This window comes from Microcaecilia unicolor, chromosome 6 (genome assembly GCF_901765095.1).
Source record: "Microcaecilia unicolor chromosome 6, aMicUni1.1, whole genome shotgun sequence".
Classification (NCBI taxonomy): Eukaryota; Metazoa; Chordata; class Amphibia; order Gymnophiona; family Siphonopidae; genus Microcaecilia; species Microcaecilia unicolor.
Window position 1 is genome coordinate 182,226,879 of NC_044036.1, and position 14,434 is coordinate 182,241,312.

The 14,434-nt window shown below is 44.4% G+C and overlaps 1 protein-coding gene across 2 annotated transcripts in view; it reads right to left on the reverse strand.

The window, feature by feature from the left end:
- PARP3 (poly(ADP-ribose) polymerase family member 3) overlaps positions 1-14,434 on the reverse strand; it is an 85,831-nt gene that overhangs the window by 54,948 nt on the left and 16,449 nt on the right. For both annotated transcript variants that reach the window (XM_030206660.1, XM_030206659.1), the window contains exon 2: positions 8,270-8,476. In XM_030206660.1, the coding sequence (XP_030062520.1) occupies positions 8,270-8,452 (183 nt within the window). In that variant the 5' untranslated portion in view covers positions 8,453-8,476. The remainder of the gene's footprint in view (positions 1-8,269; positions 8,477-14,434) is intronic.

Below are 14,434 nucleotides of genomic sequence, written 5' to 3' on the forward strand. Positions count from 1 at the left end.
TTAATAGACCTAAAAAAATTTTTACTATGTGTTTTTGCCTCCAACGCAATCTTTTTTTCAAAGTCCCTCTTTGCCTTCCTTATCAGCGCTTTGCACTTGACTTACCATTCCTTATACTGTTTCTTATTATTTTCATTCAGATCTTTCTTCCATTTTCTGTAGGATTTTCTTTTAGCTCTAATAGCTTCCTTCCCCTCATTTTTTAACCATGCCAGCTGTTTGTCTGAAGCTAGCCCAGTAATCAGTTAGCCCTTTGTAACCTTTGCAAATATTCTACTTCTTCACACCTTAATTAACACCTAATTCTAAAAACTAATGCCAAAAATGCTAGCGCGCCTATAGTGCGGCTTAATAAATAGGGCCCTAACTGAAAATAAATCAATTTTTAAAAATGTGCATACACATATTCATGGTCTTACAAAAATGCCATTGAAATGCATCATTGGGTTCTATTGTGTTTTGGTTGAAAATAAGTCGTTGTTCTTCCTGTAACAAAATCCGATCAATGTGCCCGCCACGCTGCCTTCTGTGTATTTTCCTGGTAACAAAGAACTGTAAATCATCTTTGGTGTGGTTGAACAAATTCTAATGTGTGACTAATGTTGCAGAGGTCACACCCCTACAGATGCAACTCCTATGCTCTATGCTTCTTGTTTTTATCATGGGTTTTGTTTTCCCAACGTGCAGTACTTTACAGGGACAGATGATTACATATATAACACGAGCAGAGTTGCAATTGGTGCCTCTTAGTGACTGGATGAGTAAACACTGGTAGACTAAATGTATGCTTGCAAACAGGACAGGAACCACATGGGAAATGACCTCCGCATGAGTTTTCTGCTTCTTTGAGTTTGGGTAACCAGAAAGGAACTAATTTCTCACTTAAATTTCTATTGTGTGAATAGGGCAATGGTTTTATTTTTCTGTAGGGCTGAATTTCGATTACAACTTTTAATCACAATTAATCATGTGATTAAAGGCACATATTTCATCTCTCCCCCTACACATTAAATATAATACCTTTTCTGGTGGGGATGCCAAAGCCCCACCAGTCAAAGAAATCTACTGTCAAAGTGGCCCCCTTCCTCCTTGTGCTGCCTCAGAAGAAATGAATCAGCAGGGTGCCTCCAGCCGCCGATGCTGGCACTCCCTGAGCATCCTCAGTTCATGGTAGCAAAGGTCGTGTCTCATGTAGAAAGTTAAGACTCCAGTACGAAAATGTAAAGTTACGAGGAAAGGGGCTGCATGAAGCAAAAAGTGGTCAAAAGTGAGATTTCTTAACTTCCTAACCAGAATAGGGGAACTGTGGGGTGGGTAGTTTGGACCAAGGCCAAAGGTAGCGGATAATAGAATGTAAGGAGACAATGATCCACAGAGTGTAGAGATGTTAGCAGTGCATTGCCCGAGGTGTCAAGCTTGCCGCAGAGAGCCAGTGAACGGAGTGAACCTGCAGTTGGAGCTGAGCCACAGATGGCAAGACCTGGACTGTCTACTTCTTTGCCCTTAGTGAAGAATGTACAGAGTGAACAAGATTTTCATCAAGCATCTGGGGTTGCTCAGATATCATCTTTTAATTTGTCTCATCCTGAAGAATTTACTCAAGGCAATATGGAATGCTATACTAGACCTGGGAAAACGTTAAACCTCTCAAAATATAGTGTTGGGGCTTCGATTGGCAAGATCTGCAAAAGAAGGTAATCAAAATGAAAATGATGCAACTCAACTGGCTGATACACTTGAGAAAATGAAGGAATCTGTATCTAATATTCAAACTTTAGATACAGATTCAATTTTAAAAGCTAAGATAGAATTTTTGGAAAATGCTACTAGAAGCTGCAACCTGAGACGTCTTAATTTTCCATGTTTAGAATCGGTATCTCCTAAGGTATTATTTGTGAGGTATATGAGAGAAGTTTTGAATGTTTCATCAAATATAATACCACCGATTGTGAAAATACATTATCTTCCTTCATGAAGAACATAGTAACATAGTAGATGACGGCAGAAAAAGACCTGCACGGTCCACCCAGTCTGCCCAACAAGATAAACTCACATGTGCCATTTTTTGTGTATACCTTACCTTGATTTGTACCTGTCTAGAAGAGTTAGTGGAGAGACTCAATTGGAAACAGCACAGTCAATAGAACTGTTAGATGAATCAAGATGATTGGATCCACAGACAAAACAAAGCAGACCAATAAATTGAAGAGAAGAGCGTTTACTATTCAAGGTGATGAAAGAGGAGGAGAGAGACACTGATGTTGATGCTCTGGCTATGGTGCTAACTATGAGGGGAATGGGCTTTCTGAGCCCCAATAGTTCCCCCCCCCCCCGACACAGCCTTTTTGATGGCGAAACATGGCCAAGTCGGGCATCTTGAATAATAAATGCACTGGGAAGGCTGGGCACGGCCATTTTCAGGCAGCACCGATGGAAGAGGAGGGAGGCTGCCTCCCTCCTCCAACTGTAGGTAGGGGGGTGGGGAAGGACTGCTAGACTACCAGGTGGGGGGGGGGGGGGGGAAATTACCCGCGGCTCACTGGGCCACCAGGAACATTGGAGGGATGCTGGGGGGGGGGGGGGGGGTAGGGGGGCTGGAGACCCACCGGATCTCTAGCCCCCTCTGAACCTGTGTCGGGGGGGGGGGTCGGGGGGCCCAGAGGTCTGCTGGACATCCAGTCCCCTGTTGCTGGATTGAAGGGGGGTCAGGTCGGGGTTCCTGCCGGGGCTGCTGCATTCGGGGGAATGGGGGCCAGCTAGCATGCAAATGCATGCTGGACAGGGCTCACCATTCCTTCCTAATGGTCTGCAAACCCTAACGCCAGCTCCGAGCTGGCGTAGGGTTTGCCCCAGCCAGCGAGCCAATCTTTGGCGCGCTGGTCGCTGATCATTGGGGATGAATAGGTTTAGAATGCATTTGCATGCTACTTGCATTCACAGCCCGCGAGCACACTGTTTCACGCGATCAGGGGCTCTAATCATGTGACGGTAGCAAACGCAGGCGCTAGTATGGCGCTAACAGCCTCTAGCGTCTGCATTTGTTTCTGATCATCGGCCCACCAGTGAGATGAAGGGAACAGAGATAGTCTTCACTCCCTGCAGAACAAGCAGTAGGACAGGGTGGATTACTCCCTTGCCCATTCAACTTCTTGCTTGCAAAGCATAAGCAACTAAAGGACTTGGAGAAGTGAAAGGCACTGAAGTTTAGTTTGTTCAGCACCCCCTAATCCTGCTTGCCCTTTAGCATTTGATAGAGTGAGATAAAATGGATAGAAACACCAGGGGATAGTTTTTACTTCATGCAGTATCACACAGAGACAGAAAGGATAGCAAGGCAGGTTATCAGAGAAGCAGGTTTTCTCTGTTTACAGGTTCACAAAACAGAATAGCAATAGCAAGGGATCTCAGAGGAGAAAGAGGCAACGGCATCTCCACAGCATCTACTTAAAGATATCAGATCCAGCCTCCCCCTTGCAGCCCAGTGTTCCCAAGACAGGCACAGCTCAGTTTAAACAACACTCTCAATATACCGTCATCATTCCCCAAACACCAGGGATGGCTGATGCAGAAAGCTTGCACAGACAGCAGAATACAGTTAAGGCAACACCTGCCCACAAGTTTTGCACACAAATCTTGCATTAGACACCAGCACATAGCATCTTCAAATCACTGGTAAGGTATTAGCTATTCGGAGAACACATGGAAGACTCAGGTGAGCACAACGCAGGCACCTGAAAGCCCGGAGGCTTGGTTGTCTGTGAGCATTTAATGCTGCTCTTCTTTTTCCTGCCAACTTTTGTTGTGGCCTCCATGAACAGCATGGGTATAAAAAGGTAGGAGGTGACGGTTCTGCACTAAGAGCAACTACAGCTGCACACAGGACTGAGAAGAACGCACAGGACGGCATTCCGGCACATGTGCTACTACATATTTCTGCTCTATTGCATCAAACTTGTATACTGCATCATTGAGTAAAAAATGGGCATCACATTTGCATTTTAAGCCATGCAGTCAGCCATCAGCACATGACTAATGCAAGTTTTCTGCGCCGGCCCAAGAAAGGGAAAAGGCAGCCCCGTCCCTCCACCAGCAACATCCTCCGGCTGCTGTACACCAACTGCAGCTAGATGCAATTCCCCGTTGTCTCTAAGTTCTGACCCACCCCTTTCCCACCTTCTAACACCCCCCCCCCCCCCCCCCCCCCCCCCCCCCCCCCCCCCCCCCCCCCCACCGCAACTACCTTCCTGGATTTTCAGGGGCTTCTGTTTATTCACACAACAATAACTGTGTTGAAACATCATTTACAGGGGACTGAACACCCTAGAGTCAGGCAGGTTTCTGATGGGTGAATCTGGCATACCTGAGTTTCATATTACCAGCACTTTAAGGCCCATAGAAGCAACGAACTGATCAGACTGGACAAGATTTTTAAAGACAGAAGTTTTGTCTACAATAAAAGATGTACATATTAGCTTTCAAGAAAGAAGTAAGAATAAAAAATATAATGAACTAGGGTAAGACCAAAAGAAAAGGCAACAGAATCATGAAAACAAGTAACCCGAGGCTTTGAGGAATCTAGTTAATACTGTTGCGTATAACTGCATAACTTTAATGACAATTACAAGGTATGCAGAGAACTACAGGAAGGTGATTTCAGACAGGAGTAGAGAGGTGATAAACCTTAAGGGAAGCAGCTAGTTCCAGCTGTGGAATTATAAAATCTGCAGAGTGTTGGGGTTCAGACCATTTCCAGAAAAAATCAAAATCTGACAATGGGAGAGAAGGGAGAAATCCAGAAATACTAGATGATGGCTGGCAGGCCCCATGACCTCAGGACACTGGAAGCAGCACCGGTCCTTTTCTGGCTTGAATTCCATGTGAACATCCCTTTTTAACTTAATGATGATACCTCTAGCCAAATCACTATCCAACCAAGGACTCAACCCGTACATCTATGCAGACTTTAAATTTCTCCCCAACGCATCTAGGACGCAGAGCTCCAGTCAGCTGAATCCAGAATTTGTCTGATGAATGTATTGAATAGAAGACTTTATTTTGGTAAGAATAAACAAAATCCTATTTCTGAAAACTATCTTTGTCTTTATTTCTACTGTTTATCTATCATTTGCTCTACCAAATAATCCACACACAGGTGACACTCACTTTTCCAACTAATTAGGGTAGATTTTAATAATATATATGTGGGAACATAAATGGCCCAAGATACACCTAGATCCTGAAAGACAGAAAGCTGTGGTCATGGGAATAAGGTGTGAACTCCGCCTTCTGATGCCTTCCCAGAACAGACCCCCATGGGTCTGGGTAACCCTGGAGGGGTCTAAAAGGGGGGCATTAAAACAAGACGATGTCACGCTATACATCCCGTTCAAATAAGACATAGCTGAAAGCACAAATGAAATTACACACAGCCTCCAATTAATGAACTCATGGGTGGACACATTCCAACTAAAGCTAAACACAGAAAAAACACAATGTCTCATTCTATCCTCACAATACAACACCAATAAACCCAACACCATAAACACCCCGGATTACACCCTCCCGGTCTCAGACAGCCTGAAAATTCTGGGTCACAATTGTCGAAATCTCACATTCGAAAATCATGCAAAAAACACAGCAAAGAAAATGTTCTACTCAATGTGGAAACTCAAAAGAATCAAACCTTTCTTCCCAAGGGAAGTACTCCGCAGCCTAGTACAATCAATAGTGCTCAGTCATCTAGACTACTACAATGCCATTTATGCCGGATGCAAAGAACAAATCATTAAGAAGCTTCAAACCGCCCAAAACACAGCAGCCAGACTCATATTTGGGAAAGCGAAATACGAAAGCGCCAAACCCCTAAGAGAAAAACTACACGGAGGCATATTTTCAAAGCACTTAGCCTTCCAAAGTTCCATAGAAACCTATGAAACTTTGGAAGGCTAAGTGCTTTGAAAATATGCCTGACTGGCTCCCACTAAAAGAATGTATTGCGTTCAAAGTCTGCACCCTGGTCCACAAAATCATCCACGGAGAAGCTCCGACCTACATGTCAGACCTTATAGACTTGCCTATTAGGAATGCAAAAAGATCATCACGCACATTCCTCAATCTCCATTTTCCTAACTGCAAAGGACTAAAGTATAAATCCACATACGCAACCAGTTTCTCATACGTCTGCACGCAGCTATGGAACGCACTACCGAAGGCCATAAAAACAACGCAAGATCTAACCATCTTCCGAAGACTACTGAAAACAGATCTTTTCAAGAAGGCATACCTTAAGCATCCATCCTAATACTAAATAACGAAACTATACACGATCTACACAAAACCGAACTCCTAACACATGACTGATCAACCTCTATGATATTAATGATTAAGCAATTCGGAATTAAGCTTATGCGGAATAGGGACTCTCTTTAGTCGATGACCTAATGCATGTTACTAACCAATCCACTACTCAGGAGCCTTCAGCCTTCATGCACTACCACAACTTTTCTCTTCTTTACCATGTATGTACGTTATATATATATATATATACACACACCATGATCTATGCCATATATGTTATGCTCCATGTTTGCTACCATGTATGTAAGCACCTTAACGCAATACCATTTGTAACTCTGCTAACCGGAAATGGCAATCGCCATTACGGCAAATGTAAGCCACATTGAACCTGCAAATTGGTGGGAAAATGTGGGATACAAATGCTACACATAAATAAATAAATAAATGCAGACTTGGTATGGAAAAGTAAGTCCACTGCAGAAATAGCAGGGCAGGGAGTGCACACAGGATGCGTGACCACTCTTTACAGTATGCAAGCGGAATTGGTTTCAGCCCCTCCAATACGGCAGGCAGCATCAAAGCTTTAGTGTCGGATAGCTGCTCACAAATGAGGGATAGCAAGAGTAATCTATGATCTCACAGGACACCCTTTACACCGTCTCAGACAAATATCTACGTAAAAACTCAGTGACTGAAAGACTTTTTTAGGATAATGAGATGTGAATTTATAAACAAGACTCTTCCCTGTGTGCCTTATGTAAATTCTAAGGGCCCTCTTTGCGCCCCAGGAATACCCTACTCCAGGGACAAAGGGCCTGCGCTTTCACTACGTGTTGGGCCGCCTGCCTAAATCCTTTTGATATTCCATCCCAGTGATATGTCTCTTGTGTAGATATTAGAAGGCATAAGTCTAGGATACTGTCCATGACCATAGTTTTCTATCTATCAGGATCTAAGTAGATCTTTGTCCATTTAAGTTCCCATATATATATAGTATTAGAAATCTATGACACTTAGTGTAAAGAGTGTGTGTGAGTTGTATGTGGCTTAGTTTTAAGTTAGAATGACAGGTAAAGAATTATTGGAAATAAAGACAGAGATAAATTTCAGAAAGAAGACTTTAATCTTACCAAGTTGTTCAATTAAGTACAGACATCAGACAGACTCTGGTTTCAGTCGCACAGGGCCTTGCCGTCTGAGCAAGCGTTGGGGAGAACTCCAACTTTCTCTCAAAATCTTATCCCTTTTATACCCACAGATCCCAATAGAAGTCTATTGTGAAGTACCTTTTTTTTCTAATATTTCTCAATTTCTGAGATCATACTTTCGTATCCGGCCACATGCGCATCTGTACCATCTGTCTTTCCGTTCTAGCTATTTCAAGAGATTGCCCCATATCCGTTAAAGTCAACATGTTTTTGGAACATTTAGTTTTTGTCGTTTACCAAAATATCTTTCTGTTAAGATACCAGTTTCACATCTTTCTTTAGTAATACCTTTCATAACATCTTATGATCTCAGTGCCATCTGATGGAAAATAAGTCCCACTTTAAAAACCTCATTTTATTCCTTTTGCCCATTTTTATTTCATTATAGGTGCTATATTCAATTAGAAAGTTGTACCTGGTTGTGTTAAGACCCATTGTTCAAACCTGCTTTTTGCAGATTCTCTAATATGACATCATTAGCTTGTTATTTGGCCTAGTCAGTACTTTTCAGTTGCTTTTGCCTGTATAGCTTAGCCCACCACTATTCCAGTGGTAAGTCTGAAGCCAGGCCACATATTAACACTTATTACACACTGCATGCATACAGGTACATGTACAAATAGCATTTTTTAAATCTAGACTATGTGAAAGTTTTAAAAGGAAGGGGATATGGAAGAATGTTATTATCAGAGTCCCCCCCAACACCTGCATAGATGCAACACTGCAGCCCCTTCTCCTGTCTATCTCCCCCTTGACTCACTTACCTCAGAGCTTCCAGAACTATTCAGAGGACAGGCAGAATCAATTTTGGCCTTCCCTTTCTCCTTGGGAGCAGCCTTCAGGGCCTCCACAGCGGATCGGAAGTTGTCTTCCTCTGGCTCTGTTTTCACTTTCTTCCCTTTGCTGGGGGCAACGGTCTTGGTTGCAGCCTTGCGCTTGGGAGCCATCTTCCTGGGCCAGATAGAGGAAACCTATGACAGGACCACAAAAGCTGAGGCCAATATCTACATTGTCAGTACAAGAAAATGGTGCCTGCATCTACTGAGAGCAGGTGTTTTCACCTGCACTGGCAGATTCTAAATTTCCATGAATAAACCGACAAAATACCATTAATGTTCTTCAATAGCACAGAAAACTATTTGGGTGTCACCTCACCCTGGCATCTGTGACCTTCCATAGAAATGCAGAACATTAAGGCAAACAGGATCCATTAGTCTCATCTTCTCTATCCAATTTCATCGCTAGAGCAACATCATCGACACCAGTTGATCATATTTAAATTTATTATTTCTATATTTTTCATTTATTTACTTTTGATGACTGTTTTGTGTAATGCATTTTCTTACCTGACATATCAATGCAATTGGACACTATGGGGCCCTTTTACTAAGGTGGGCCTCCTGTGAGGTAAAGGGGCACTATCGTGGGACAAGCTGAGTTCTGCTGTCGTTTGGGCAGCAGCACGCGCTACTCCCACAGTAAAAGATTTTTTTTTTTTTGCCGCAGGAGGCGCGTCTGGAGGGCGGAGAGTAGGCACACCCATGCTAATCGGGTAGTGCGGGCACATTACCACACGCTACCCGATTAGTGCAGGAGCTCTTATCACAAGGACGACACGCTAATGGGGAAATTAGCACATGGCCATTAAAGAAAAAAAAAAAAAAAGTTGACCGCGGCCATTTTTCAGTCCCGCTAAAAAGTGGTCAGAGCATGCGGCAAACCCATACGTTAATCGAAGTGCTAGCCACTTTCTAACGTGCCTTAGTAAAAATGGCCCCTATATGTTTTTAAAACAAGTCCATGGCTTCCTCTGAATGCCTTCACAGCTAGGGTCCATTGTGCTTATACCAGGCTTTCTTGAATTGGTTGCTGTCTCCACCACTTCCAGGTGGTGTTGCATGTTATTTCCCACCTTTCTGTGAAGGCTTTGAGGTCAGGTCTATAACCAAGTCACTTAAGCAACTCAAGGACAGCTGATAATGGAACCAGGCACCTGACCAACATAATCCAGTACTAATGTGCTTAATCTAACAGAAGCCATAGAACTGGCATAAGTAGTCATTGATAGAACAAAACGTGGAGTCAATAAGCACATATAGAAACCAGATGATTATTGCCAGCATCAATAGCATTGGAAGAACCCGACACAGCTGTGTTTTGGCATAAATATATGCCTACATTCTGCATAAACATACGCCTGCATTTGTTTATACCTGCATTCTGTGTTGATCGGCACACTAAGCGCCATCATTTGCTGTGCTATATTTATACTGTTTTTTAAGGAGTATAAGAATTGACAACCAGCTATTGATTCGTTCTACTGTCATCTTAAAGTAAGATTTGGTTTTGACCCATGATGCAGTTGACTGCAGGGGTTGCCACAGCCCAAACACAGCTTATAGTTCTTGCTTTCCCTCAGAGGTCCAGGTCTGGTGAGTCTTAACCAAAAGCACAAGGTTGCTTTACCTCAGCCAAGTCACAGCAGCCAGATGTATTCAGTCAGGATATAGACTAGGGCATCTGTTCTTCCTTCTCTGGGACTCCTTAAGGTCAGCCTGGCTCTGTCTTCTATACTCCCAGGTTTGGGCTCTGCTCCTCCCAGCTCACCTCCTCCCAGGGACAGTTTCATGCTCTTAAGGTGGTCCACGCTATTGGAGGGACTGTTCCTAAGGTGGCCCAAGCTAGCTGAGGGACTTTTCTTAAGGGAGAGGGGCAGTGTTCTGTAGCCCCCTCACATACCCTCAGCTCAACCATACCAGGTTGAGCGCCTGCCATTTCATGGTCCACCTCACATTAGCATGCTCTCGGCCCGCCCGATGCTGCACCCAATAGCTAAAAGGTTGGAGGCTGAGGAACCATTGCAATACACATGCATTGGACTTATTTATTTATTAGAATGTGTTTACCACCTTTTTAAAAGAATTCACTCAAGGCAGTGTACAGTAAAAATAAAATAAATATAAGCAATAAATTACAGCAGTAACAATATTCAAACAATACAAAGTATGGCATAGTATACTACTTACAATGTTAACACAATATGTAATAGAACATTTTAGTAGGGTATAAGCAAAGATGGAACATATAGAAAGGCAAGAAAGTAAGAGGAGTTAGAATATAAGGTGACCAACATGACATCAGAGAGATGATTAAATGTTATCTCAGCTAGGGTACAAGTGTATAAAGAGTGTGAGTGTCTGTGTCTAAGAAGTTACCTAGATTGTAAGCTCTTTCAGCAGGGACTGTTTCTCTAATGTCAATTGTTCAGCGCTGCGTGCGTCTGGTAGCACTATATAAATGTTAATAGTAGTAGTAGTAGTAACTTCTTCCATAAGAGGCCTGGTTGAACACCCAAGCTTTCACTTGCTTCCTGAAGTACAGATAGTCTTGTGTTAAGTGAAGCCTATCAGGGAGTGCATTCCAGAGTGTGGAGGCTACTCCACAGAAGGCTCGCTTATCATGTAATGTCTGTTGGAGAGGGTACATTTAGGGATACCCCTTGGGAGGGCCTTACAGGCTTATTTTCGAAAGAGATGGGCGTCCTTATCTCAGGGTCGTCCAAATCAGCATAATCAAAAGCCGATTTTTGGCATCCTCAACTGCTTCCCGTCGCGGGGATGACCAAAGTTCAAAGGGGCGTGTCGGCACCATAGCGAAGGCGGGACTGGAGCGTGATTAAGAGATGGGCTTCCTCAGCCGATAATGGAAAAAAAGAAGGGCGTCCCTGACGAGCACTTGGCCGACTTTACTGGGTCCATTTTTTCTTGCGACCAAGCTTCAAAAAGGTGCTCGAACTGACCGGATGACCACCAGAGGGTATCGGGGATGACCTCCCCTTGCTCCCCCAGTGGTCACCAACCCCCTCCCACCCTAAAAAAAAAAATGGTTTTTGCCAGCCTCAAATGTCATACCCAGCTCCATGACAGCAGTATGCAGGTCCCTGGAGCAGGTTTAGTGGGTGCAGTGCACTTCAGGCAGGCGGACCCAGGCCCATCCCCCCCCCCCACCTGTTACACTTGTGGTGGTAAATGTGAGCCCTCCAAAACCCACCAGAAACCCACTGTACCCACATGTAGGTGCCCCCCTTCACCCCTTAGGGCTATGGTAGTGGTGTACAGTTGTGGGGAGTGGGTTTTTTTTTTGGGGGGGGGGGGGGTTGGGGGGCTCAGCACACAAGGTAAGGGAGCTATGCACCTGGGAGCAATTTCTGAAGTCCACTGCAGTGCCCCCTAGGGTACCAGGTTGGTGTCCTGGCATGTGAGGGGGACCAGTGCACTACGAATTCTGGCTCCTCCCACGACAAAGGGCTTGGATTTGGTCGTTTTTGAGATGGGTGTCCTCAGTTTTCATTATGGCTGAAAACTGGGGATGAATATCTCTAAGATCGACCATCTCAACATTTAGTGCGACCATCTCTAAGGTCGAATTAAATGTTGAGATTTGGGCGTCCCCGACCGTATTATCGAAACGAAAGACGGACACCCATCTTGTTTCGATAATACAGGTTTCCCCGCCCCTTCGCAAGGCTATCCTGTGAGGAAGCCCTCATGAAAATTCGGGTGCCCCATTCGATTATGCCCCTCTTAGTGTCCTTGGAGGTGTGTAAGCCATTTCCTTTAAGGGCTTTGAAGATCACACATAGTGTTTTAAATTTAGCCCTGTATTGTACTGGTAGCCAATGAAGTTTTTGCAAAAATGGTGTGATGTGGTCACGTTGCTTGAACCTTCTATGAGTCTTGCTGCAGCATTCTGAATCAACTGAAGCTGGTGCAGTCCCTTTGTAGTCAGACCATTGTATATCCACTGCAGGGCTGATGGTCAGTGATCAGCAAGAAGTTTCGGCCCAACAGACAGTACTAGAATATTTTCAGGGCCCACTTGACCACAAGAGCCTCCTTCTCAATCACTGCATAGCTCTTTTCTCTTGGGAACAGTTTCTGGCTAATAAATGAATCGGGCCCCTCCCAGTTGCAGAATGAGTTCATCAACCTTTGGTATTGTATAGGCCTCTAGTTTAGACACAGCATTCATTTTTTGAAAATCGATGCAAAACTGGATGCTCCCATCTGGTTTAGGTACCAATATAATGGGGGATAACCAATTGCTTGTAGACTTCTCGATAACTCCCAAATTTTAAGATTTCAGTGACCACTACTTGCTGCTAGGCTTCCGGGATTCAATAGGAGCACTGCCAGACTACCATTCCTGGTTCGGTAATAACATCATAAGTCGCAAGGTGGGCCCAGCCTGGCCCTTCGGAAAACACATCTTCATTCTGACATATCAACTGCTCCAGGACGGCCCGCTGCACTAGGGCTGCTGTCATGGGGACCCACTTCTTCAGCAAGTTGACATGGAAAACCTTTGTCTTATCCCTTTTGTCAGGTTGTGCAACCTTGTAGTTGATAGGCCCTTTCCTTTCTACAACTTCGTAAGGACCTTGTCACTTGCATAACAGCCTGCTCTCAGAAGAAGGTAGAAGGACTCTAGCCCCTGGCTGGAAGGTTCGTTGAATCGCCTTGTGGTTATAGGTTCAGGCTTGAGCCTTTTCCAGGCAAAGCTTGGCAGCCTCGCTGGCTTTCTGTAGCCTCGCCTGCATGGTGAGTACATATTCAATCAGGTTCTTGCCCAGGTTGGGTTCCTCTTCCCAAGTTTCATACTCTTAAGTGGCCCAGGTTATCAGAGGGACTTTTCTTAAGGGAGAGGGGCAGTGTTCTGTAGACCCACTCACAGTGTTATAAAAGCATTTCACCATTAAGCATTACTGTAAAATTGTTAAAAGTCATACTGGAGGCATTTCCCTGTGGGCTTATGCTCCAAGTTCTGTACAATGACTTTCCCAAGGTCATAAAAAGCATCAGTGGGCGAAGCAGATCTGAATTCTACCTTCTATGGTTCTCAGACCTGCTGATCTAATCTTTAATAAAGTCTGGCATCCTGTATACTCAGCTACCGAGGAAAGTAGAGAAACAAGGAATAAGAAAACAACAAAATGATGGAATGTAAGTGACTCTAGAAGCGATCAGACTTCTACAGCTGGCAAACAGGAATATTTCTTCACAATGCATACTGGAATAATGGAACAACAGTCTTTCTAGTTCAGGCACTTTAGATTTTTACAGTGCTTGGATGTAAAACATATCCTGGAATTGGGGAAGGAGAGAAGACTAGGTGGGAGCTCTGGAAGGCAAAAAGAGAAGGCAGTGGTCAAGCATCCCAAGTAGAGGAAGCCACCATCAAGCCTGGGAAGGGAAGGTCAATGCGGTGGAAGCTGTCCTCACTCAGAACACAGCAGGCCATGTGGACCTCGGGACCGGAAACAGGCTCTGTGTGTGTGTGGGGGAGGGGGGGGGACACTTAGCAAGTGATTGCCATGGACGTGAATATTGTAGACCCACACTTTTGTAATTTTGTGGAAGCCTCCCAGCCAGGAGGCAGGAACTTTGTGCTCCAGGTTAAACCTGAAGGACTCTGGCAGTGTGAAAACCCTCGAATGAAAACGAATCCTCACCATACATCAAATGAATTATGAGCGGACAGTGACTGTCTTGCAAACATGGGAATCAGAGGTATTACCCCACTGCCTGAGTTTCCTTCAAAACCCCAGAGAAGCCTAGTTGGAGGTCGGCAACCTTACCCAGTCGTCCTGTGCTGGGATTTTCCAAAATTTGAGGCCCCATGGGCACAGTTAACTGCTGGCCCAAAGACGAAGGATGAATCCTTCCCCAGGATCTTCTCATTGAAGGATTCTGATTTGTACATGGAGAATTCCAAGTTTCCCAAACCGTGCTGGCAGTGTCACCTGGAAATGCTACACTACACTCCAAATTTAGAAGCTGCAGTAAATGGGGACGTGGGTGCAGGTGAAGACACACAGGAAAGGGCGACAAAAATGATAAAAGGGATGGGACAACTACCCTATGAGGAGA